Source organism: Erithacus rubecula, assembly GCF_903797595.1.
Source record: "Erithacus rubecula genome assembly, chromosome: 14".
NCBI classification, from domain to species: Eukaryota; Metazoa; Chordata; class Aves; order Passeriformes; family Muscicapidae; genus Erithacus; species Erithacus rubecula.
This window is the reverse complement of record NC_136666.1, coordinates 3,241,264-3,267,658: the sequence shown is the minus strand read 5'-3', so window position 1 is coordinate 3,267,658 and position 26,395 is coordinate 3,241,264. Positions and strand designations below refer to the sequence as shown.

The 26,395-nt window shown below is 53.0% G+C and overlaps 2 protein-coding genes across 2 annotated transcripts in view; one reads left to right on the top strand and one right to left on the bottom strand.

The window, feature by feature from the left end:
* Window positions 1-4,365, bottom strand: part of DUOXA2 (dual oxidase maturation factor 2) — a 6,394-nt gene extending 2,029 nt beyond the window's left edge. Inside the window, exons 1-5 of the mRNA XM_079317952.1 lie at window positions 4,316-4,365; window positions 2,781-2,944; window positions 2,616-2,673; window positions 585-719; window positions 206-419 (exon numbers count right to left, since the gene is read on the bottom strand). Of these exons, the coding sequence (XP_079174078.1) occupies window positions 206-419; window positions 585-719; window positions 2,616-2,673; window positions 2,781-2,927 (554 nt within the window). The 5' untranslated portion in view covers window positions 2,928-2,944; window positions 4,316-4,365. The remainder of the gene's footprint in view (window positions 1-205; window positions 420-584; window positions 720-2,615; window positions 2,674-2,780; window positions 2,945-4,315) is intronic.
* On the top strand, window positions 933-26,395 carry DUOX2 (dual oxidase 2). Its single transcript, XM_079317913.1, has 34 exons — window positions 933-1,102; window positions 8,213-8,301; window positions 8,984-9,067; window positions 10,516-10,680; window positions 11,888-12,075; window positions 13,064-13,265; window positions 13,755-13,921; window positions 14,000-14,060; window positions 14,182-14,278; window positions 14,473-14,560; window positions 14,892-14,994; window positions 15,153-15,316; window positions 15,781-15,947; window positions 16,099-16,217; window positions 16,805-16,942; window positions 17,164-17,277; window positions 17,888-18,090; window positions 18,272-18,457; window positions 18,830-19,055; window positions 19,660-19,753; window positions 19,964-20,139; window positions 20,377-20,443; window positions 20,884-20,979; window positions 21,705-21,883; window positions 22,678-22,908; window positions 23,105-23,204; window positions 23,322-23,371; window positions 23,494-23,621; window positions 23,883-24,036; window positions 24,161-24,393; window positions 24,519-24,677; window positions 24,877-25,032; window positions 25,127-25,255; window positions 25,698-26,395. Exons 2-34 carry the CDS (start codon window positions 8,241-8,243, stop codon window positions 25,818-25,820), a joined length of 4,608 nt encoding a protein of 1,535 aa, XP_079174039.1. The 5' UTR covers window positions 933-1,102; window positions 8,213-8,240; the 3' UTR covers window positions 25,821-26,395.

Here is a 26,395-nt window from a genome sequence, read left to right as displayed (position 1 = left end):
AAGCTGTGGGGAGAGGCAGCCAAGCTGCTGACAGCCCTGCATCTCCAGTGCCTGCAGCAGGGTACAGCAGGGCAGAGGGGCTCAGCAGGACCCAGCAGGACCCAGTAGGGCTCAGCAGGGCTCAGCACGGCTCAGGGGGGCTCAACAGGGCTCAGGGGGGCTCAGCAGGTCTCATCAGGTCCCATCAGGGCCCATCAGGGCTCACCAGAGCATGGCTGAGGCGTAGTGGCCGGCGATGCGGTACTGCCTGTGCACGGCACACGGGCTCTGCCTGCTGAACTTCTCTGCCACGTACAGGATGGGGCTGGGCAGCCCCTTCTGCAGCCCCTGGCTGTAGCTGTGCTCATAATCCGCCCCAAAGCTCCAGGGAAAGTGCTCGTTGTAGTTGATGGTCTCGTTGATCTGGGTCACCGGGTTCCCTGCGGGAGGGACAAGCTGAGGTCCTGCTGTGGCAGCACTGGGCAGTGCCAGGCAGGAGCGGGGCCATGGCAGGGTCCCAGCAGGGACAGGCACACCAAGGGCCCTGCAGAGCAGCTGCAGAGCTGGTGGGGCTGCAGAGCTCCAGGTGGGGACACCAGACTCACCCCTGAGCGTGACGTTCACCCCTGCCAGGCCGATGTGCAGCCCAACGTCCACGTTCACCTGGACGGGGCTGAAGGACTTGTAGGAGGTGTTTGCCTGCACCCAGCCAGTCTCCCAGTCCCCTGTGAACTGGACCACTGCCAGGGAAAATAAAACTGGGGTTAAAGCAGCTTCGGTTTCAGGCTTCGCTGTGCTCAAGGGGAGAATCATGAGTGAGTGGCAGCATTCCCACCATGGTACTGGAAGGGAGTGTTAGGAGGGCAGGAATGCTGACTCAGTCACCAGGACATGCCCCAACCAGCTCCCACACCCTGCAGAACTCAGGTCCTCCCCTTGCTAAGCATCAACTCCCTGGATCTGGGAGCAGCGGAGCTCAGATCCCCAGAGATGAACATCATGACCTGATTTCTCCTTGGACATCCTCTCCAGAACATCCCTCAAGCTCCCCACCATGGCAAGAACCACGCCACCCAGGGACAGGGCTCAGAGATGAGCTTGTTTGTCAGCCACAGGAGCAGGGGTGAGTCTCATTTCACACATTCAGCTCCCTGAATTGCACTGCTAGTGAACAGTAAAAGCCATTCTCAAAAGGAGGTGGTGGAGAGGGGTGGGAGGTGTCATCACTGCTTGGGAAGTCATTCCAGCTGGGAAAAAAGAAAAATTGGAAGCTTTCTGGTATATGCTTTTTGGAACAAGGTATCCTTTTCTGAAGAATTTCTAGTTTGCAGTGGGCTTCATTTTCCAGTAAAGTCGATGATTTGAATGTCAGGCTGAACAAAAAACTTCCTGAGAAAATGTTCAGTTGCTGAGTCAACTTGTGAGTGCACTGATGCAGTGGGAGCTCCAGAGGAATGTTTTTTGGCTGCAGGGGTGAGTGTGGCCTGCTGCTGCCAGACAGAAACTCTGAGGCTGGCTTCAGAACAGTTTGTTCTTCCCAAGTGCCTGAGCAGAGCTCAACTGCAGCCGTGTCACAGGCAGGGCTGGAGGCTCTGCTGGCCTGGACTGGAGATGGCTGAGGGGCCAGCCTGGCCTCCACCCCTCTGCCACCTCCAGCCTGGCACCCAGCTGGCTCTGGTGGCATCTCCCAGAACCTGGACATCCCCAGGGTGGGAATCACACTCTGGGATGGTCCATGTGTCCTGGAGCTAGTCCCAGTCTGGCTACCTTCTTCTAGTGCCTGGTCAAATCAGAGCTGAATCTTTTGGGTCATCATTACCCCTCTCCTTCCTATCCCTCTCTGAGCAGTCCTGTAATCCATCCTGTCCTTCACAGCAGGAGGGGTTTCTCTTGCCACCTGCCATCTTCTATCCCCTCAGTACAGCTTTTCTTACCTATCCTGTCTGAATTGGAAATCCCACTCCTGGTTTCCACCATCAGTTATTACAGGAGATTTCCTGGTTTTTACTAAATTGGATGCTCTCCTTCATCTCCTCCAACCTTGCTCCTTGGGAGGTATTTACCCCACTGCAATCTCTGCCTTGCCTGTGTTTTATCCCATCCTGCTCCCTCCACATCACAGCAAGGCTCCTCACAATCTCCAAACATGTCTGGCTACAGCCCCAGGCAGCACAGGAGGGCTCAGGTGAAAACAGCAAATTTGGTGATCACACACAGACTGAGCATTGTGTGCTGGTCCCCTCCTTGTCTCTACCTGCTGCTTTGGGGATCCCCTGGAGGGTGAGGAATGACAATAAATCTGTTCTTTGCATTTCATCCATGTTTTTGTGGCTGCTCCTGCATCCTGCCTGTGTTGGGTCATGCACAGCTGGAGGAACGTGGGGCTGTGCAGCCTGATGGATCTGGGGCTGTTTGAGTTACAGCCAGCAAAACTCCCAGAAGCAACCACAGGCACCTCCAAGTGCCCTCAGCCCCTGCACCAGGGAAGGGAAAGCTGTTTTGGGAAGCTGTGTGGCTGCTTTGCAGAGCAAAACCAGCTGTGGTTGTGAGCCCCAGCTCACATTTCCCAGACACAGACCCTGCCCCAGGTTTAACCCTGTCCTCAGAGCCATCCCCGAGGGCTGCACTGCACTTACAGACAATCACCATTCCCACGAAGAGGCTGAGGAGAACACGGAGAGTCCAGTACAACCTCTGCAGGGAGAGATGGGCATCAGGAAGGGAGGAACAGCCCTGGCTCTGCTCCTGCCTCCCCCTAAACCAGCTGGGAGGGTCCAGCTGCCCATCCCAGGGCCACTCACCGCCCGCCCACGGATGCCTGGGATGATGAGCAGGAAGCTGCAAGCCAGCGTCAGGAAAACCACGATGACAATGATGGTGCTGATGTCAAACACAGCAGCCTTCCTCTGCTGTGGGTAGAAGGGGTAGACACCATCAAAGAGAGTCATCCTGCACCTCCAGGAGCCTGTGGGAGAGAGGTGGTGACAGCAGGGACCCTGCACTGCCCTGCTGGGATGCCTCCAGCCTGTGGTGGTTCGGTTCTGGAATAACCAGCTGAGGGAGGTTCACCAAAAATCTCCCCAGAGGGACAAGGAAATGTGATGCTGGAAGCAGGAAGGCAGGTAGGACACTCCTCAGCAAAGAACACACCCCCCAAAATCCCTCAGTGGAGGAGATGGAGGTGCCTGGGGCAGGGCTCCAGCAGCCCAAGGAACCACAAGCCCCTGATGTACTGCAGGGTGAGGAGCAGCCCCAGAGAGGGAACCTGCTGAGCAGCTCCTGTCCAGACAGGGCCAGGTCTTTCCCTCCAGCAGGTTCTTTCCACCTTGGGGTGAACCCTTAGGGGAAGTGCCTAAGCCAGTGATCACTGCAGAAGCATTTTCCTCCAAAATTACAAGGAACCACTGAAAACGTGGATTTCACAATAGCAAAATTATTCCCAGCCAAGTGCCAAGTGAACAAAGCCTACTACTCCCATTCCTGCTCATTTCCCCCAAGAAGTTTTTGCCCAGGAGCTGCTGGTCTGGTGAAGGAGGGAGAGGGAGGAGTGGTCCTGCACTTGGTCCAGAGGGGCCAGAAGCAGCCCCTGGTGCCAGGATGAGGGTCCAAAGAACATTCAAAACTCCATGAGCACATCTCACAGCTAAAGGCAGTTGAATTATATAAAATGAAAAGGTGTGTCATCCCCACAGATGACTTTGAACTTCCTCTGGCATCCCAGTTCCAGCAATTACACATCTTTTCCCTGTGCCTGGGTTAGATCTTTTCTACCAAAACTGATAATATGCTTAGTCCTCTTGGCTACTGATTATTTAATAGCCTCTCTGCATGTAACTGCCCCAGGAAGTTTGCTAAAGTCAGGGAATGCCAGAGCTGGTCTGACTCATGTTCAAACAGCATTTTATTCTGTTCCTCTATGGAGGAGGTGATTTTATTCTCATTTTCCAAAAACTGTTTGAATCATATTTTTAGCTAAGATCCAACACAGAGCAATTCAGCCACAAAAAACTGGTCCCAAATCCCTAGAGGTGAGTGGGGATCACAATAACTATCATAAAACAGTTTGCTTGGACAGCTGAACTGCTTTTCAATGCATAAAGCAGTATTTGATTTGAGAATAATTTTCTGCCCAGTAACCCAGATAATAACAACAAAGAGTGGAATGGAGACTGGGATTTTACAAGGGCTCTGGACCTGAATTTAGTTTGACTGCTACAAACTGACAGAGCTGTGCTGGGCTCTTAGAAACGTTTGGGGCTATTTTGCTGTAAAGTTTTGGGTTATTTCCTTGGAAAGCCAAGCCTGGAGAAAAGCAGCCTTCAAGTGCTATGATTACCTGGCAAGCAGGAGCTGTAGCTGATTCCCAATATTTCTGAAGTCCAGCAAAAGCACCCACAAAACAGTGTTGCTGCAAGAAAATAAATAAATGAGTAGTTTAACCTAGGACAGATTAAACCATAATGGCCTGGATTCCACTCGTTTCCTGATATCTGACCCCAAATTTCCTATGAGATACAATGAAGCAGAAAAGATTTCCAAGTGCATATTCACCAAAACACAACCCTTCAGAGTTTAAAAAATTAAAAACCAGAACATGAAGAATGCTGTCTTGTTAAATTTAAATTTAACTTTCAACCAACATGAATGGATGCTTGCATTTCCATATGCTGGGACTTGTTTTATAGAGAACTTCCAGGGAAACACCTCTTTTGCTGTCTGCCCATTTTTGTCCCTTGATTGCCCTACAGGCATTTTTGCAGCTCTTTGGTATTTTTGCAGCTATAAAGTGGAAAAGCTATGCCTACAGCTCACAGCAGGAGAAACTGGACTTGTTGCACTTTGGAAAACATCCTCCACACTGAAGCATTGCTGTCACCTTAGAGTCCCTGTGGTTTCTTCTCTCATTGTGTATGGAGGAGGGGAAAACTGGAAACATCTTCAAGGTGCAACCAGCAGTTCAGCAGAAATAGCTAATATAATATCATATTTTAAAATATTCTGGACTTGGAGGAGAGAAAGGCAAAGAAAGCAGAAAGTTTACCCAAACCCCAGAAGTTTCTCATTACAGAATCTCCATTTTCCTGCTCCAGAATGAAACAAGATAAAAGAATTTTTTGCAAGTGCTCAGCCAAAAACTCCAGCCAAAAAGCCAGCAGCAATCCTAGCTGGGTTGCTCAGGGCTGCAAGCTGGTACTTCCATTAGGGAAAAAAAATTAAAATCCTGTCCCCCGGAAACTGAATCATCAGAACTGCAATTCCCAGGTAGGGAAAGAGGAGTGAGGGGGCTACAGGGTGGAATAGTAGGAAACGAGGGTTAAGTGTGGATGGGAAGCATCCTCCCCTCGCAGTCACTGCGAGTCGGGACCCCCGGAGAGCGGCGGGCTGCTCGCAAAGAGAGGGGCCGGGGCAGCACCTACCTGCTGCTGTGCTGTGCTGTGCTGTGCTGTGCTGTGCCGTGCCGTGCCGTGCCGTGCCGTGCCGTGCCGTGCCGTGCCGTGCCGTGCCGTGCCGTGCTGTGCAGGCGGCTGGGGCGGCTCCGTCCCCAGCGCTCTTATAGCGGGGCCGGCCTGCGCGGCCGTATTAACGCGCGCACCGCCCGCCCCGCCGCACTGCCGCCGCACGGAGCGCAGGTGAGGCACCGCGGGTCACACCTGGGGACAGCGGGGACGGCCAGCGGGGACACGGGTCACTGCCCGGGAGGGTCAGCGGGACACGCGTGCAGCCGTCTCTTGGGCATCGAAGGAATGGTGGGCACCCCGCTTGCGTGGAGAAAAGGGAGATAGACTGGGAATACGGGTGTCCTTGCTTGTAGAGGGACGGGGGAGAGGGAGCTGAAGGGTCGGGGACACTCTCGCTCCCCGTGTGAAGGGGCAGGGACATTCTCGTTCCCCGTGTGAAGGATCGGGGACACTCTCGTTCCCCGTGTGAAGGGGCAGGGACATTCTCGTTCCCCATGTGAAGGATCGGGGACATTCTCGCTCCCCGTGAGAAGGATGGGGACACTCTCGTTCCCCGTGTGGAGGATGGGGGACATTCTCGTTCCCCGTGTGAGAGGTCGGGGACACTCTCGCTCCCCGTGTGATGGGTCGGGGACATTCTCGCTCCCCGTGAGAAGGATGGGGACACTCTCATTCCCCGTGTGGAGGATGGGGGACACTCTGGCTCCCCGCAGTGGGTGTGTCTGAGGCTCTGTGCTCGTCAGGATGTCTGAGGGACCGGGACCACGCGTGTTCTGCCTGCATGGCTGGGGAGGCTCGGCGGGATCGGGGCCGCCCGTGTTCCCACTGGCGTGACTGCTGTGCCCCCGCGGGGACGCGGTGGCCGGGCCGTGCGCGGTGTCACCTGCGGGGTTCTGCTGTCACTTCTGGAGGGGACAGGGACTGGTGCTGCTGCTCCTTTTCCCGCTGTGGGCACACTCTGGGATGGGGCCGTGCCCGGGGCTGGGAGAGCTCGGGCCGTGTCCCCCTCCCGAGGGTTTGGGTGATGTGTGAGACGGGGCCATGCGCGGCCTCGCCTGCAGAGTGCGGTGCAGACCCGCACGGGACACAGCGTGTCCCTGCCTGGGGACAGCACAGAGCCCTCAGCTCCTCCAGGGGACAGTCCCCGCTGAGCTCTGGGCCACTGGGGCATCTGGCCCTGGGGAAAGCCAGAGACACCACTCATCACTGAGTGCAGATTGTCCCCGGAGTCTGGGACACTCTCGGATCTAAGGCTGGGGACACGGAGCCTGATCTAAAATCCCATGACTGGCGTGTGGGGGAAGGTGGCAGCCCCCAGATGTGTCCCAGCAGCACTGGGAAGAGACAGAAATCAGCTGTGACTCACAAGGACCGTAGGGATCAGCCCCCAGGCTTGCGGAAGCCTTGAGCCTGCTGTCCTCTGGGTGGCCACACTCATGTTCACACGGGGCTGGTGCTCTCTCAGGATGCTGGTGTGCTCCACAATCCCTGAGGCTCCAGGGACAGCTCAGGAGACTCTTGGAGGCTGAACCCTAACTTTAGAGGAGCCAAATCTGCTGGGATCAGGTGGAACAGGAGATCCGGGCTCTGTGGGAAGCTGTGTGTTTGCACTACCTGACATTTGGTTTTTGGAGGGGTGTGAAACTATAGATTTTGACAGGGCACAGGGATCCTCTCTGATGGGAGAAGACAAGGCTGACAAGCTTAATTCCACTAGATGCAGAGGGAGGGAATGAGTTTCCAAAGGTGGCACAGGGAATCTGGAGGGCTTATCATTGCAATATTCTTGGAAAGCTTGATAGGGCTGTGGAAAAAATCCACACTTAGCAAGCTTTCCCTCAGCTAGCTACACCCATGGCTCCCAAGGTGTGTCTGCAAGATCACACTGTTACTGTAACACATTGGTCATGATTCAGATTGGGAAACCTCCAGTCTTGGATTGATAAGGCAATAAATAATCATCCACCAGACCACACTCAGCACAGGGCTATGGGGTGGAAAGGATGTGGGATGGCAGAACTGTTGGGACGGTCAGGGAGCATGGAAATGTCACTTCTTGAGACACAACTTATTTTCTAATGCACAAGACCAAAAGTACAGGAATCTCTAACAGAAGGACTGGCCACGGGTTGCATGTTCTGCTCACAGCCTGGTGATGAGTGTTTAAATTGATTAATGTAATGAATGTGAGTGCAAATTATAATATTTAAGCCTCAGACCACTTTGTTTTCCAAGCTGACAATTCAACATGAACTCAGTTTTGCAGTTTGCATCTCGAGGAGTTATAGGTGAAAAATCCCCAGTGCAATTCTCAGTAAATCAAAAATAACACCTACAGAGCTGCTGGTAATCTGTAAGCCTTTCCAAAATCGGATTTTATTTAAGTTTTAATTAAAATTTTAAAACAAATTAAACATTTAAAACATCTATTTGGACATGACAGAGCTGTGTAGGAAAAGCTGAAACCTGTGTGTTGCTGTTTCTCTCGGCAGCACAGCTCCTCTGAAATAGTGCTGATCTTTGGATACTCCCTGAAACAGGGACAAAGATCTATATTTAGTGGAAAACTCTGTCTTGGAGTTAAATTCAGGTTTGGCATTTCTGTGCACGGGAAGCCAGTGGTAGGTGGAATTGTCACATTTGTGATGGTGTCAGCAGTGAGGTTTTACCCAGCAGCAGAAACCACAAAAAGGAGCTGAGGTTTTGGTCTTTGCATGTTTCCAGCTCCAGGAACAGCTCACCTCCAGCTTCTTCCCTCTCTGCTCCATTTGCAGGTTGCTGCTTCCAAAGACCCAGAGGCTGATGCAATCTGCAGCAGTGATGCTGAGTTTGGTTGTTCTTTTGGGAGCATGGACCTTGGGGGGTAAGTGTGATTTTGGGGAAGGGAATCCAAGGGGAGATACTGGATACTCAGGGGAATTTTCTCTGACTCACAGGACATCATATCAGAGCAACCTGATATAGTGGGAGGTGTCTCTGCTCATGGCAGGGTGATGTTTATGGTCCCTTCCAACACAAATTCTAGGATTCTATGATGCAGTTTGTGAGGAGATAAGGAAAAATTGGAGCAAAGTACAGGTTGAGAGACTGCCCTGTGGCAGCTGAGATGAGTACTCAGCTTGTAAGCTGGAACTGGAAGTCTTTGCTAGTATTAGTAAAGTAAAAATAAAATAAAATTAACATGAAAGAAATAAGGCTGATGCTGATGCAAAAGTGCCAAGTCTTTCCTTGATTCACATGGACTTTGCAGGAGCCAGAATTAAGGAGACATTTCTGATCCAGTGAGAAAGAAGGAGAAGAATGTCTTTTGGTATTAGATTGGTGGCAGCCACAAATTGATCTGAGAACATCAGGATGACAAGCATGAATTTCTAGTTTTAGTTTTTGTCCCTCAAAAGGAATGCAAAACTTGTCCAAAAAACTGCACATTTGGGAAGTTTCAGAAAGAATATGGGAAAATATCACAATATCAATATAATTCTCTAGTGGTGATGCCTGTTTCATGCTCTTTTCCTGCTGCTCATAGGGTGGGTTGTCTCTTCCAGGAGCCCAGGGAAGCATCTCCTGGGAGGTGCAGCGCTATGATGGCTGGTACAACAACCTTCTGCATCACAGCCATGGCTCTGTGGGTGAGTGCCAGCCTGGGGACAGCAATGCTGGGATGGTGCAAGGTGCCTCTGGCTGTGACAGAAACCTTTCTGGCCTGAGCCTGAGCCAGGCAGGGCAGCAGACAATGCCAGCTCCCTAGAGGCACCTGACAGCCCTGTTAGAGCACAGAGGGCTCAGACAGTGTGTCTGGGCATTGCCACATTTTGCTGCTGCTGCCCAGGCACAATCTGCAGGTCATGCTGGTGTTGGATCAACCCTAGAGCAAAGCTGTGCCTTTGTGAGATCACTCAGAATATCCAAGGCAGGGAGGTCCCAGCTCTTTTCAGCAGGTGTTTCTGTGAGGGTCAGGGATCCTGGAGCTGCAAAAAACCATCTTTAGCCAAAATCAACATGCAGTTCAACCAGGGTTCAACACAAGGAAGAGCTCATGGTCCAGACATGCTGAACCTATTGATTTTTTGCCCTGCAGAGAGCTGATACCAAGTACCAGTCAGTACTGGGAGAGGCATTTGGGATTTCCCTGTGCCATTGGTGAACTGTTTCCTCTCCATTGGCCTACAACCAGCCCATGGGCTCAACTCTAGCTGTCCCTGAGCCAGGGACCAGGACAGATCAGGCAGGATCTTATCTAAAACACTGAAGATTCTGCATCTTCATTTCTGGCAGCCCAGGTTGGTCACTGCTCTGGTGACCCCCTGACACAAGGTGCAGTGGCAGTTGCACAGCTTTGAGTCCAGAGGGTTCTCCCACATGACATGTGTGTCACCAACTCTTTGGTAACACCAAATCCTGACAGGAAAAACCAGCTGTGACAGACAAGGTCTTCCTCTTCTAGAATAGACAGATCAGACCTCAACTTTTGGATACCAACATAGGGAAACCAAGGCAGGAATTCAGGATTTCCCCCAGTTCTGGGGAGTAAATAGAGCCCACCTCAGTGATGATAAGCTTTTCAAAATCAGTGTGAAATGATGTCCTGCCTCTGGGCTTTTCAGCTTTGGGACCAACAGTGCATGCAAAATCAGGGTGTTTCTCTCTCATCTTCACACTTGTCTTTCTGCCTCTCTGGCTGTTCCTTCTCCTATTCCCTATGGTGCTGCAAACATCAGGCTTTTGTAGGATTGCTCAGTGCATGGGGCAGCTCAACATGGAGCAGCACCCCAGACCTCCAGAAGGCAACAGGGATGCACACTGACAAAAGGACAACTGGAAGAGAGGAAGATGGAGGATCCCTCCGGCTTTTAAGAGTACTGATTTCAGTGTTGCAAGAAGTTTTGAGTGATGACACTTGGCTACTCCAAGCATCTGTGCTATCCTCTCACTGTCTTCTACATCCACATATAGCTGTGTCTCTCGCTGGGTGCCACAGAACCCACTCCATGTTTCATTCCCCTAACCCACTCCCTGTTCCATCCCCTAACCCCTGCCTGTCCATTCCCCTAACCCCTGCCTGTTTGTGGTGCTGCAGGGGCCAGGCTGCTGCGCCTGCTGCCCGCCAGCTATGCAGACGGGGTGTACCAGGCGCTGCAGGAGCCCCGCGTGCCCAACGCCCGCCAGCTGAGCACAGCAGCAGCTCGGGGCCCCTCGGGGCTGCCCTCCCGCAGGAACACCACCGTGCTGGCTGTCTTCTTTGGTGAGACATGGGCCCTGAACTGCTGCAACAATGGTGGGTGGGTGGGACAGCCAAGACCATGCGTTGGATGCTCCTTGCTCAGTCTTCCAAAGCAGATTGTCCTGGTTTGAAGGACAGGTGTCTGTCAATAAAGGCAGGAGCTTCTCTTTGAAATGGACAATGTAAACCCCCTCCCTCCAAATTATTATTGTAATTTTGAAATTGAGGGGCTCTCAGGCAAAGATAGGGGGATTAGGAATAACAGTTCTTTACCAGGAAAATTAAAATAGAAATGCAATATTACAAAGAACAATCCAAAAAACACTGCCAGAGTCAGAATCCAAGCTGACACCCGTCTGTCAGTCAGGGTGTTGGCAGCAGCCCCATTCAATGGTGGCTGCATCCTCCTGCAGTGGCAGATGTGGTTCAGCTGGAGCAGTGCTCCTGGAGAAGGTGCAGTTTCCTCTGAAGGTGCAGGGATGATGTGGAAAGGTCTGGCTTTCCTCTGGAATGCAGTGGAAAGAAGGTGCCTTGGTGTCCCAAATCTCAGTTTTCTCTGGGTAGGAAAGGCTTGGCTCCTGCCCTGGCTGGAGCATCTGCCAGTGGGATGATGGAATTTGATCATTCCCACAGTGGGGCTGAATGGGGCAGCAGCAGATGATATCTCCTGGAGGGAGGATGGGCTGTGGAAAGATAAAGATGATTGCCCCAGCTGGTGTAAAGCTGGCCCATTAGCAGAGAATATGTGCCAGGAGATCAGGGGCACTGCCCACCTGCCTGCAACAGATGGGGACAGAATACACCTTGCTGGCCACATCAACCCAACACACAGACCCACAAAGCCTTGGGTATGGCTCTACCACAGCACTGTCCAGCTAGGAGAGTTTGTGTGGATTTTTGGTGACCTTTGCCAGTTGACCTAGGTGCTGATATTAGTCAGTTGGGAACTTTCTCATTTCTTTTAGCAGTGGAGTTGCCCCATGGCAAAAGCACCAGACAGATCCAATAAGAGCTGTGCTGGGCTGAATTGCAAGTTGGAGCAGTTTTTCCTGTCTCCCAGGAGATCAGTGGGGTCTTAGGTCTCCAGGCCTGGAGATGTCTGTCTCTGGGAAATTACAGAATCCCAGAATGTTTGGATTGGAAGGGACCTCAATGGTTATCTTGTTCTTCAAGCCCTGCTCAACCTGGCCTGGGTCATTCTTGCTGACCATGCTCTGGTGTCTGTCAGGTTTCCACGTGCTTTTGGACATCCTGGAGACAGAGAAACCAGGCTGCCCTGCTGAGTTCCTCAACATCCACATCCCTCCTGGAGACCCAGTGTTTGACCCTGCCAGCACTGGGGCTGTGGTCCTGCCCCTGCAGAGGCTGCAATGGGCACCAGGGACAGGGCAGAGCCCCAACAACCCCCGGCAGCAGGTAGGTGTGGCTCCCTCTGCTCCTTGCCTTTCGTCTGAATTCTTCTTCACCTGCCACTGGGGTCTGTAGCAGCCAAGATAACTTTCAAAAATAAAATGAGAGCACCACTACGCCCCAAAAAATATGCATCTCTCAAGTGTTTGCACTGATTAAATGAGCCCAAAGTCAACTTCCACAACACTAGTGATTGCCCAAAGTGAAAGCATTTCCTGAACAAAGAAAAGGTAATTAGGTGAGTTAATTATCACATATTCTTTTAGGCACCAAGTCCTATCTTTAATACTGTATGACAAAGCTGAGCTGACAATGCCACAAAGTTGCAGTGCTTCCCTGAATTTCAGTCATTTTGGAAAATAAATCCAGGTTTTCCCCCAGTTTCTCTGGATTTTGCTGTTCTGTTCGTGTTCCCCAGATTTCTTGCATGCTGGAGATCTTCCCAGCCAAAATCACCAAAGTGAAATACCCCCATGAACCTTTCATGTGACAAACCTTGAAGAGATCAGTTTAGCAAGTCATGTTTTTAACTTCACTTAAAAGCTTAAAAATTGGAAACTCCAGCATGTTTTTGGCATTAAAAGTGTGTTTCCATACAAACATTTGTCAGGGGAGATACTCAACATGCTGCCAGGACAATGGGATTTCCTGCTGCAAGATCAGAGGGGACAGCTCTGGTGTTCCCAGTTTCCCCAGACATGGGTTTAGTCCCCTTCCAGCCTACAAGGACTCACTGCTTCTGGGCATTGGCAAAATAATCGGAGAAAAAACAATCCCAAATGTACTTTTGAAAAGTCTGTACCTGGTATTAATTCCTGAAGTTTGCACAGAGGTTGTCTGTGTATTTATCTGCTTCCTGAGAGCTCTTGTTAAAATAGGCTGAAACAGGCTGCTTGGCAAGAACTAAAGAGACAGACTGGGGCTTTCTAGACCTCTTTTTGACACCTTCCCAGTGACATCCTGGCTCCTGTTAATGCCTCTTCCCTGTGCCTAGACCAACGGGATGACAGGCTGGCTGGATGGCAGCTCCATCTACGGCCCCTCACACTCCTGGAGCGATGCCCTGAGGAGCTTTTTGGGGGGACAGCTGGCATCAGGGCCCACCAGGGGCCTCCCGAGGCAGACGGACGGCAGGGTTCCCATGTGGAAGGCGCTGGATCCAGCCACAGGACAGGGTGGTTCCCAAGGGATATACGGTAAGGGAGGCATTCCAATGGCTCTCACCCCTGACTGGGAGCAGGGGGAGCAGGGGGTCCCTGGAGCTGAGCCCAGAGTGAAAAAGGGGAGAGGGCAGAAGATGCAGGGAGGCAGGACACATGGGTCAGGAGGGCTGTGGGAGTTTCCTAAGGGGGTGGGAGATTGGAGCCCCAGCAAGGACACACCAGAAACTCCAGAGGCCACATGCCCAGGGGACAGTGGCAGAGACCAGCTCTGACCCCAGGTGCCTCCTCTGAAGAAAAGGGCTGCTGCTGATACAAACTCAGCTTGCTTTGAATTCCTCCCCTGCCCAACCTTTGGTCTGTGCTGGGGGCCCAGTACTGCTTCTCACACCCAGGCTGTTGGTCAGCCTGAGGAGGAAGGAAGGGCAAGGAGACAAGGGGGCACTGGGCTGGATCCATCTTAGCCATGGGCAAACCTAGGCCCAGCGGTGACACCCCCACTGATGGTCATGGTGGCTCTTGCAGACCTGGGGAGTGCCTGGGGGAATGAGAACCCCTTCCTGCAGGCCCAGAGCATCGCCTGGTTCCGGTACCATAACCACCTGGCCAAAGCACTGGCCCAGCAGCATCCTGCCTGGTCTGATGAGGATCTCTTCCAGCACGCTCGCAAGAGGGTCATCGCCACTTTCCAGGTGAGGGATGGATCCCCCCAGCTCTGCTGGGACCCCCAGCACCCTGCATGGCCCTGACTCAGCTTCCCTGTTCCCTAGAGCATCGTTCTGTATGAGTGGCTGCCGACCCTGCTGGGCACGAGGGTCCCGGAGTACCAAGGTGAGGGGTAGGCAGGAAATGGAGTTCTGGAAACAGGGGTAGGGGGACTAGGGGAGCTGGTGGCTGGGGAGGGAGAGGGAGCTTGGCCCCTTTTCCCTCCAGCCTGGCTACTGCCCCACAGGTTACCAGCAGCACCTGGACCCCAGCCTCTCTCCAGAGTTCGTGGTAGCTGCAGGGCAATTCCTGGCCACCATGGTGCCTCCAGGCGTTTACAAGAGGTAGGAACAGCCAGGTGGGGCTGCAGTGCCTGTGCGAGGGGAGGGGATGCCAAGCTGGTGACTGGGAATGGTCTTTGCTGGGATGGTCTTCTGCCCCTTCCCCATGTCCTGCCCTCAGCTAAGACAGCCAAGCCCTGACAGCTCCAGCAGCACTGGCTCAGGGCTGTGGGTTGAATCCTGCTTTGTTGTTCCAGAGACACCAAGTGCCAGTTCCAGAATGTGACTGTCTCCAGTGGCTCGTTCCCAGCAGTGCGGCTCTGCAACAGCTACTGGAGCAGAGAGGTACAGGGAGGGAGCACGGGGGTCCTGAGGAGGGGGCAGGCTGGCCAGGGGGCTTCATCCCTTGCTCTGTGTTAAGGGACACTCCACAAGGTTCTGTAAGGGAAATTGGGTGCAGAGCATGACAACCAGACAAGGGGTGGGAGATCCTCCCCATCCAGCATCCCCAGCCTGTGTCAGGCTCAGACCTCAAGGCTGAAAGTGAGCCTGGAAGAGGGTCCCAATTCCCTACATCATGAGTCTGCACCCGTGGGGGCACCACTTCAGGGTTGTGGGGCTGCTTTCTGTCCTTCCTCATGCAAGAGGAATCACTTGCTCTTCCCATGCGTCTCAGAGCCCTGGACTGCAAGAAGCAGAAGATGTGGACAAGCTGCTGCTGGGGATGAGTTCACAGATAGCAGAGAGGGAGGACAACATTGTGGTGGAAGATCTCCTAGGTCTGTACTGCAGCGTGCCTTGGTGGGGGACCCCGATGCCTGAGGCTGTGCTGGGGGCGAGGTGGGGAGGCAGGTGCCACTGGCTCCTCCATCCACCCAGCCAAGGCTGCAGCCTTTTTAATGGAGCTGCAGGACACACCAAGCATGTCCACCCACAGATTACTGGTACGGGCCCCTCAAGTTCTCCCGTACCGACTACGTGGCCAGCTGGGTGCAGCACGGGCGAGACTTCGGCCTGCCGACCTACAACCAAGCCAGGCAGCGCTTTGGGCTGCAGCCCCTCCAAAACTGGACAAACCTTGCCCCACACCTGGAGCCACAGGTAACAGGGAACTGCTCTGGGCAGGGAATGCGTGTGGGCCAAAGGATGGTGGGACCTTCCAGGCAGGAGCTGAGTTCTGCAGCATCATAGGAAGAGGGAGTTCAGTGCATGTCCCACCCTGGCTGATTTTCATGTCTGCAGGGCGGTAACTGTGTTATTTTCATTCTTGCCTTGGGGTAACTATGTAATTACAGGCATGAATAAACCATCCTGCCCCAGCGCTACACTCCTATGCCACCGTGCCCCCAGGCACTCTGCTCCTTCTAGAGTTCTAGAGCTCTGGGAGTGATGCTCAGTTGCTCAAGTTCAAGCCATGAGCTGGAGGCTGTGTAAGGCTCAGCATCCTCCCAGCCCACAGATGTGCCTGGAAAATGCACATTCCTTACACCTCCTAAGGCTTGCCAGCAGTTTCTGATGCCCTGGCAGAATTCCCTGTGCTCACAGATGTGGGGATTTCTCACCAGGTCCTGCAGAAGGTTGCTGCCCTGTATGGCAACAACGTGGCTGGGCTGGAGCTGCTCCCTGGAGGCATGCTGGAAGCTGATGGCTCCCTCTTCTCTACCATCATCCTGGAACAATTTGTGCGCCTGCGGGATGGAGACAGGTTTTGGTTCGAAAACACCAAGAACGGGTAATGGCCTTGTCCTTATCTGGCAGCTGCTCTGCAAACCCCACTTAACACATGAAAACTGTGGCTGGAGGAAAAAGCATCTTCCAGCTTCCTCCTGTTGCTGGTCAGTGACACCTGGGGCAACTGCTTGTCTCCACGTCCTTATCCTCAGGCTGTTCACAGAGGAGGAAATCAGGGAGATCCGTAACACCACCTATCACAGCATCCTGACTTCTGTCACCTCTGCCAAACCCACAGATCTCCAGTCCCACGTGTTTGTTTGGAGAGAGGGTGAGTGCACCATGCAATGGGAGGGCACGGGGAGGGAATGTGAGCAAGATGTTGATGCATGATACAAAAGTTGAAAGAGGGCTGAAGTGCAGGCATTTCCCCAGGGGAAAATGCATGTTGTTTGGCAAAATGCCATTTCCTCTTGGGATCTTGCCACACTCTTCCCATTTACTGTAAGCATTTAATCTGGGTAACATTCCAGACCTCACAAGGTGTTTTTGTTGCCTTGGTGTACATTCCCTGTAATCACACAAGGAGGACTCCCTGGATTTGCAGCATCCAGATGAGCAGAGGCTCTGAGCCCCAATTTGCTGTGGCCCAGGGTTAGCCCATCCCAAGGAGAGGTGATGGTGTTGAACCTCCAGAGCAGTTGAGTCCAGTTCTGTGCTTGCTTTGCTGTGACAGGCAAAGGTTGAACCCAAACACAAATGCTATCCCCAGGATTGGGAGTTTAAATCAAGTACCCCAATTCTGCAGTGCTGGGTCTCTCAGACCTCATCACCATGTTAATGCAGAGGTTCCTGGGGGTGATGCTGGCGAGCTGGGTACAGGGTCAGTGACACTCACTGCCTATTTTCCCCTTGCAGGGAACCCATGCCCCCAGCCCCAGCAGCTGACAGCTCAACACCTGGCCAACTGCACGCCCATGATGGTGCTGGACTACTTTGCAGGCAGTGGTGCAGGCTTCGGGATCATCATTGTTGTCCTCTGCTGTCTGCCCCTGGGTTTGTCACTGTTTCCCCCTTCTGTCACTCCTCTCCTCTTCCATCTCTCCACCAGAGAAAGGGGCTGAGTGCCCACGGGCAAAGCTCCTCCCAGTAGGAGCTGTGAGTCCCAGTCACTAATGAGGTGCTCGGGCTGGCAGGGCCCTTGGGCACCAGGAAGGATCCAAAAGAGGAAAGCATTTTTATGATCTCTCCTGCCTCCTTCTCCCTTGTGTCCCCAGTGACTCTGTTTGTTGCCTGGGTTGTTGCTGCGTTCCGCAGGAGGGATTTCAAGAAGCTGCAGAGGAAGCAGGGCACCAGTGTGTGCAGGCAGATGTCTGGCGAGGCCATACGTGGTAAGGTGGCACTATCCCCCCTGCCATGGCATCTGGTGATGATGCTGCTGCAGTCAGGGCACACACTGTGCCAGGGCCGGGCCTGGGGCTCATACCCACATGGGCTGTAAGGAGGAATTCCTTAGCAATTTCCCCAGGAGTGTAGCCAGGCAGTGGAACAGGAAGCCCAGAGAACTTGATAGCCCATCCTATCCAAGACTTGACCAGATAAAGCATTGAGCAGATTGACCTGTGCCTGGTCCTACTTTGGGCATGAGGTTGGGCAAGATACCCTTACAGTGGAAGACCCTTCAACCTGTGCCATCCTATGGCTCTGTAATTCCAATCCTCCCCAGATCACACCTTGCCTGAAGGAAACCTGTGCAGAGCAATTGCACCAGTAGTTCCAGGACAGGGACAGTGTCTCCTTGCTCTGCACACTGGAAAAGTCCTGCCTCCCTGCTCCATAGTTTGTACTCCTCCTGTGTGCATGTGCTTGAGCTCAGCAGATCATCATTATTCCTTCAAGATATGCCAGGTCATGAAATCACTCCCAAAATGCCTCTTGGTGAAGGAGGTTCTGAGATGGGTAGGAACCTTTCCAGCTGACTCCTGTGCTCTCTGTCACCAGCTGTAGAGTGGCATGGGCCCAAGACAGACAACTCTCCTGTCTACATTCAGCTCCAAGCTGACAAAGTGCTCAAAGTGCTGGACAACAGAGGGTCTCTGCTCCGGACCATCAACTTGAAAACCCACCAAAGAGTGGAGGTGATCCTCTCCATCAACAAAGGGAACAAAGCTCTGCTCCTGAAGAGCCCCAAGGAATATGACCTGGTGAGTACTCTGGTGCCTGGTTTATGACACCTTTACAGTCCTCTGCACCACTCAGCTGATGGCACTGGGAGCAGTGTAAGTCCTTGAAGGGAGGTTGTGGCCTCCTGAGAACCAGCAGGTCCAGCAAATACCGTGGAGCTGAGCCTCTGATGATCACAGCCAGCTGGTGGGTCCTTTGCAGGTGCTGCTCTTCAATGAGGAGGCCGAGAGGAGCATCTTTGTTGGAAAGCTAGGAGACTACTTGAAGGAGAGCCGACTTGACCTGCATCTGTCTGAGATGAAGGAACAGAGCCTGATGAAACAGGCTGTCACCCAGGAGCAGAGGAAAAAAATTCTGGAAACTTTTTTCAGGCACCTGTTTGCTCAGGTATGTAGAGGTATAGCAAGCCCTGATGCATGGGAGAAGGTATTTCTGCATTGATTAAGCAATGAACGCTGGGGCTGGTGCTCTCTGTAAGAGCTGGTGAGCCACACACAAGGAAGCTGCCAATACTTCTAGGGCCAAGGGACATTTTCCTTTGCAGAAGACAAAGGGAGATCTGCTGCAATGATACAAGTGGTCAGTCATGTGGAGTGTAAAAAAGTGACATTATGTGGGAGAGGTGCAGGACTTTCTCCATGGTATCTGCCATGATTTTTGTGCCAGAGAGCCACCAGTCATTGTGCAGTGAGAAAGGAAACACCAGCCTTCTGCTCTGCCATCACTCACAGCATTTCTTTTGTGGGACACAACCTGCAGGTTCTGGAAATTGACAGGTCTGATGCTGGAGAGCTCAGCTTTGAATCCTCACGGAAGGCAAAGGAGTCTCTTACGTGTGAGCTGAGCAGGGCTGAGTTTGCTGAAGCCCTGGGGCTCAAGGACCACTCCATGTTCGTGGAGTCCATGTTCTCCCTGGCTGACAAAGATGGCAATGGCTACATCTCCTTTCGGGAGTTCCTGGACATCCTGGTGATCTTCATGAAAGGTGGGAGCTGGAGCTGGTTAGTGCCTCCATTGTTCCCCATGGCCTGTTTCTAGGCTCTGCAGAGTGGAGGACAAGATTCACCCAGCAGGTCAACCTGCAGACAGCTACAGATTAAAATTTCCTTCACTCAGGACAGGTTCAGCTTGGGTTATGGGGCATGACAATGTAATTGTGTTTTATGGAAGATGGTTCATGAGGGGAGCTGTCTTCCACCACCACAGACATGTCTGCCCTTTCTCTTGAAGGGACTGTGCACCCTGTACTTGAGAGATTATAGCACCTGTATCTGATTCTCCCTAAAAGACCACTGGAACAGTGGATTCATAGGTGGAGATGTTGAATGCTAGATTCCATCAAAACAACTCCCAGAAAACTCATTACTCTGCAAAGGCACACTTTGACTTTGAAAAATAATGCACAAGAAAGAATGTGTGTCTACCCAACATTTCACCTTGCACTTGAGAAAGTCAAGTGAAGGATGAGGTTTCACTGCTGCAGGGTCCAGACATTCAAAAACAACATATGAAAGCATCTTTGTTGATGAAAATGAAGTTGTTGTTCTTTTTGTCCTTGTTCTTACTTTGCCTCTTCCTCACTCCATCAGGGTCCCCAGAGGAGAAGTCCAAGGTGATGTTCAGGATGTATGATGTTGATGAGAATGGGTTCCTCTCCAAGGAGGAGTTTCTAAGGATGCTCAGGTACTCTTCCTCCTCTCTCCTAATGTTTTCACAGTGTTTATACACATGTCTTCAGAAGCAGCTCCCAGTTTCTGTGCTTCAGGCCCTGTGAAGACCATGAACTCAACATTTGCAATCAAGAGCCCATTTCTCCCATGAAACTGGTCTGGGCTCTGCCCTGTGTTATTTGAGGGACTCAGCTGGTGTTCCCATCTCACCTCCTTGCTGCAGGTCCTTCATTGAGATCTCCAACAACTGCCTGTCAAGAGAACAGGCAGAGCAGGTGACTGAGTCCATGTTCCAGGCCTCGGGGTTTCAGGACAGGGATGAGCTGACGTGGGAGGATTTCCATTACATGCTGCGGGACCACGACAGCGAGCTCCGCCTCACCCAGCTCTGCATCAAAGGTCAGTGCACTGGCCCTGGCATGCCCCAGGTCCTGCAAGGCTGGAGGCAAAGGGCAGCACCCAATAGGGGGAATCCTCAAAATCTCAAATCCTGGCCCATCCCATTACTCAACTGCAGTAATGGGGCATCAGCTGTTACTTCATGTGTGACATCTTTGGGTCTGCTCAGAGCTTTTCCCTGCCCACAGCAGATTCCTAAACTTTGTCTTGCACCTTTGCCTTTTTGTCTCCTCAAAGGTGTCCCTGAGGTGTTCAAGCAAAATCTGCACAACTGTGTCTCCTTCATAAGAAAGGAGCCCAAAGGGTAAGTGTCCTTCCTTAGTGCCACTGTTGCTATTGCTTCCCTTGCTGCCCTGGCTCACAGCCATCCTTCACCCCAAGCCTTCCAACCAATGCTCCCAGCAGATGTTAGAAGTCCCAGTGCTGGGGAAGGGGTGGGGAGTGCATGGTGGACGCTGCAGTGGGGCTGCCATCCTCCTCCCCAGGCATGGCAGAAGGGAGGAACTGCCCTTGCAGAGTCCTGTTGTGGAGATGGGCATCCTGCATTGCTTTTCAGATGGAGGGGTCATCTTGGAGTGAATCCAGACCATTTGCACTTGAAGTTAATGCAGGCAGGCTTGTGGAAAAGAGCTGGACATGTTCCCAGCTGAGCCTGAGATGGGAAGTGAAGAAAAAGGGAAAATTTTGGCAAGCACTTCTGGCAAATACCGTTTTGGACTACAGTTTTAGGTTCTATTTCCACAGAACCATCTCAGAGGAAAAGAAAGACCCAAATCTGGACACCATGAGTCACTACATGGAGCAAAAAGGCCAAGAGCTGAGGAAGAGACCAGGAAGAAAGTGAGTCCCCTGGCTAGCTGTGCCTCTGGGGCTCGGGCTCATGCTGTTTGCTGTTTCTCACATCTCCATGCCAGACTGGGTAGCCCTCCAGACAAATGGCACTGCTCCAAGGAGGCACTCATTGGCCAAGGAACTACAAAAATAGTCCCATTCTGGCAGGACAGTGCCATAGCTGGGTCTGGGTGATGTGCATCTACAAAAAAAACCCAAACAAATTAAGTGGCAAACTCCAGAGGTTGGCATAGTTGTTTTTAGAGAGGGGTCTTGTCTGACAATTCCTGCCTGTGCTTCTCTGCTTCTTGGGCTACTGCTGGTTCACCTGGGCTGCCTACAAGAGCTGCAGGAGAGACTTTGGCACTCCCTGCTGTGGCAGTAGCAAGTATTTCTTCAAGGAAGCAATTCAGCTGTTGTTGGTGGCCAGAGTGTCCTGATTTACCTTAATTGCACCAGTTCAGGAAATTCCCCTTTTTGATGGATTAATGTTACTGTGAAATTTTCTCTTGCTGTTCTCACCTACAGTTTCATTTGTGCGTCACTGCCTCTACATTTGCTCCCAGCTTTTGAGGGCACTGTAGATCAGGCTGACCTGAGGTCACCCTCTGATGGTGTGCTCTGCAGGTCACCCCTGTTACTGATGTGCAGGGCTACTTTGAGAGGAAACCCAAATCTGGGCCCTGAGCCATTCCTTGCCAGGGAAACCTTGTGGTGACACCTGTATTTGTCAGGGGGAACCAGTACCAGCTGCACCTGTACACAGAAGCACAGCGGAAGAAGTACGAGAAGAGCAGAGTCCAGCAGAAGATCCAGGAGTTCAAGCGCTTCGTGGAGAATTACCGGCGCCACATCGTCTGTGTCACCCTCTTCTCTGCCATCACCGTCGGTGTCTTTGCTGAGAGAGCCTACTGTGAGTGTCCAGCCAGCAGGGGCTTGGTGCCTCAGGCTGGTGGCTGCCTGGGGCACGATGGGGACTTGACTGGCAGCTTTGGACAAGAGTCAGTTCTGCCCTGAACTAAGGGTCCCCAAAGGATCTCTGGAAGGGTCTGGTCCAATGCCCTGCTCAGAGAAAATCCTATTCCAAAGCTGAATGAGGCTGCTGAAAGCCTTGTCTAGAGAAGGTGTGAAGAGTTACAAGGCTGGTGATTCCACCACCTTGCCAGGCCTATGCTGGTTTTTGACCATCCTCCCTGTGAAGAATTTCAAGAATTCAAACCTGAATTTTCTACAGTGAAACGCATGCTCTTGCCTTACATCCTTGCACTGTGCCTCCCTGATAAAGACTTGCTCTGTGCACCCATGAAATGGCTGCAGACAGCCAGCTTGCCTGACCCATCTCCTCCAGCCTGAATAAGCCCATTTCCCTCAGCCTTTCCTTACATAGACATAGGTCTATGATGTCCTCCAGCTCCCACCCATCCTGGTGGTCTCCACTGGACTAGTTCCAGTTTATGGGACACCTCTTATATTGGATTCCCCAACTGAGGCCACAGTCCCAAGGTACAGGTTCCCAGGTGGACATTCTCCTCCCTGGATCTGAAAGGACACCCTGTCATCCAGCAGTCCTGGGTCATTGTGCCCTTTTCCCCACACAGACCCATGCCTGGTGTCCTGTTTTTGGTGGAGCCACAGTTCTTATGGCTGCAGGAAGGGTCATGGCTCTGAGCACTGGGCACATGACACCCCTCCCCTCTCTCTCCCCAGACTATGCCTTTGCATCGCCCAGCACTGGAATTGTACAGACCACCTTTGTGGGGATCATCATCTCCCGGGGATCAGCTGCCTCCATCTCCTTCATGTACTCCTACATCCTACTCACCATGTGCCGCAACCTCATCACCGTCCTGCGGGAGACCTTCCTCAACCACTACATCCCCTTCGACGCCGCTGTCGACTTCCACCGCTGGATTGCCATGGCAGCCCTGATTTTCGCAGGTAGGTGGGCACTGGGGATGGCCACCCACAAGCAGAGGACCAGCCCATCACACCAGGGCAGGACCAGGGAGAAGCTCAAAGACCTTGCAGATGCCCTTACACTACAGAAGAGGAGAAATCTCCAGGTCCCTGGAGTCTGACATATCTCCATCCACATCAAGTGATGCTTCTTTCTCCATGTTTTTGTCTCTTACAGTGCTCCACACTGCAGGTCACATAGTGAATGTCTACATCTTCTCAGTCACACCTCTTAGTGTGCTGTCCTGCCTCTTCTCCAATGTCTTTACAAATGATGGGTAGGTGGAATTTGAAGCAGAGTCCAGACAGGGTGTCCTGGGCATGGACAGAAACGAAAATGGAAACCACTGGTTCATTCTGGTCACTCCATGGTTTAATCTCTTGTCCTTCTCCAGGTCACAGCTCCCAGAGAAGTATTACTGGTGGTTCTTCCAGACTATTCCAGGTGAGAACACCTAGCAGACAGACCTGTACACAGGATGGGCAGCCCTCTGCCCGGTCCAGTTAGAGCCCCTTTGGGGCTGCCCTGCTCTCCCCCAGAGGGTCTCCCAACTCTTCCTCTCACAGGCATGACAGGAGTGCTGTTGCTGGTGGTCCTTGCTGTGATGTATGTGTTTGCCACCCACCACTTCCGGCACGTCAGCTTCCAGGGCTTTTGGATCACTCACCACCTCTATGTGCTGCTCTACATCCTGGTAAAGGATTTGGGCTGGAAGGGAGGGATGGTGCTGATGCACTGCAAGCCTGTAGGTCAAGTCAGTGCAACAAGGGAGGGATGGTGCTGATGCACTGCAAGCCTGTAGGTCAAGTTAGTGCAACTGATGAGGTGGAATAGCTTGTGGTAGTCCCAAGGGAGATGGTAGCCCCAGTCCTGGCTCCCCACTGGTGTTGAGCTGCCACCAAATCATCCCTGAGGCAATGACTCACCTTGCTAAAGGGTTCTGCTTCCTGTCCAGGTCATCATCCACGGTAGCTATGCACTGATCCAGCAGCCCCGTTTCTACATCTACTTCATCATCCCAGCTCTCATCTACAGTGCGGACAAGCTGCTCAGCCTGAGCAGGAAGAAGGTGGAGATCAGTGTGGTGAAAGCTGAGCTCCTGCCCTCAGGTACCATCCCTAGCCACACCACCACACAGCCCAGGCTTCCCACAAGAGCAGGGGCTGCAGCTGTCCAGGAACAGCTCCTCAACACCTCCAGCTGAACGGAGTCCCTTGCCCCGTGTCCCCACAGGCGTCACCCACCTGCAGTTCCAGCGGCCGCAGGACTTTGACTACAAGTCGGGGCAGTGGGTGCGCATCGCCTGCGTGGCGCTGGGCACCACCGAGTACCACCCCTTCACGCTGACCTCGGCCCCGCACGACGACTCGCTGAGCCTGCACATCCGCGCCGTGGGGCCCTGGACCACCCGCCTGCGCCAGCTCTACTCTCCCCAGAGCCTGGCCCTGCTCGGCGCGCTGCCCAAGGTCAGCCTGCGGGGACACCTGAGCCACAGAGCCTCTCGGCAATGGGCGTGAGGCACTTCTCTAGCCCTGAGGGCTTCTGAGGCTGGGCAAGCAGAGACTGCTGCTAACAGCTGACTCCCTTCCAGCTCTACCTGGACGGACCCTTCGGGGAGGGCCACCAGGAGTGGAACAAGTTTGAGGTGTCAGTGTTGGTAGGAGGAGGCATCGGGGTGACACCCTTCGCATCCATTCTCAAGGATCTGGTCTTCAAGTCATCCATAAACTCCAAGCTGGTGTGTAAGAAGGTAAGAATATCTGAAAGACAAGCCCCCCTGATAGGTTGGACCCAATGATCTCAGAGGTCTTTTCCAACCTGATTGATGCTGTGATTCTGAGATGCCTCCTGCTGCTGCTGGCCTCTCTGGGGATAAAATCCTCCAGGGAGTCCATGGACATTGATAAGGATGCTGGCCTCACTCTGGGCCTCATTCCAATGTGCCACAGATCTACTTCATCTGGGTGACACGCACGCAGCGGCAGTTTGAGTGGCTGACAGACATCATCCGGGAGGTGGAAGAATCAGACAACAACGACTTGGTCTCTGTGCACATCTACATCACACAGCTGGCCGAGAAGTTCGACCTGCGCACCACCATGCTGGTGAGCCTGCATATCCAATGGGGAGGATGCCAGGCCGTGCCATGCCATGCCAGGCTGTGCAGGGCCATTTCATGTGCACCAATCTCTCTTTCAGTACATCTGTGAGCGGCACTTCCAGAAGGTGCTGAACAAGAGCCTGTTTACGGGGCTGCGCTCCATCACCCACTTTGGGCGCCCTCCCTTCGTACCCTTTTTCAACTCACTGCAGGAGGTGCACCCTGAGGTCAGTGTCCAGCTGGGGACAGGAGAGGTGCACCCACTGGCCATTGTGGAGGACTGGTCCCAGCCTGTCCCCCAGGTCCTGGAGACCTCAGTGGCATCTGCACCAAGAACAGAGTGGGAGGGGAATTAATCCTTTCCTGCTTTCTCTCTGAAGCCAGGCTGAGCTGCAAGAGTTAGCAATGCCCCATACCTGTGAAACACCCCCTGCTACTGCAGGACCCTGGCTGCAACCACTGACCAGAGCTGGGGGGCTCCCATCCTTCCTCCATGGCCCTGGCAACTCCATGGGAATGTGACAGCCTCCCCAAAAGCCTCTGGAGGCTGAGACAGACTGCTCAGCCAGCATCCATGCCCAAAGCTGTCAGAGAGCAAGGGACCAAGAGGGCTGGACTGTGGTGAGAAGTGCTGCTGCAGTCTGACTCCCTTGGCTCCCTCCTTCCCAGGTGCAGAAGATCGGGGTCTTCAGCTGCGGCCCGCCCGGGATGACCAAGAGTGTGGAACACGCTTGCCGGCAGATGAACAAGAAGGACCAGACTTACTTTGCACATCATTATGAGAATTTCTGACCCTACCCCACACTGTTCCACCCTGTGGCTGCAGCTGCATTTTTTCACCCCAGCACCTAGCAACAATACTTTGAGTGGCCATGAGCCATGCCGGGCTCCCACTCACCCCGCTCCCCAGGTGGAAGCCATCCACAGACAAGGGCAGGGATACTGAGACCCATGTGCTGGTAAAGCCTTGCCATGCCAGCACTGCCCTGAGCCCAGGGCATCCTGCTACCATCCACACATCCCTGCAGCCCCATGCCCAGGGTCATCTTGGTGTGTCCCAATCCACAAAACCCACTGTTTGAGTTAAACCCAGCTCTACCCCCTTAATCCCTCAAGACAGAGCTTGTGCTCTGCTGGAGGACTCAGGGAATGTCTCTGACCAGCTTTGGGGAACACTTTGCTGCCTGCACAATCTGAATTCACAGCACTTTGTTCCAAGACCCATGTGGTGAACAGATGGGGTGAGGAGTCCTCTATCCATCTTCTTGAAACAGCTTTCCTCACGTACTCTTCAGTGTCTGCTTGTTAACTCTCCAAGCCTTCCTTGGGTTTGCATAGCTCAAATAAAGCTGATTGAAGTCTTAAAA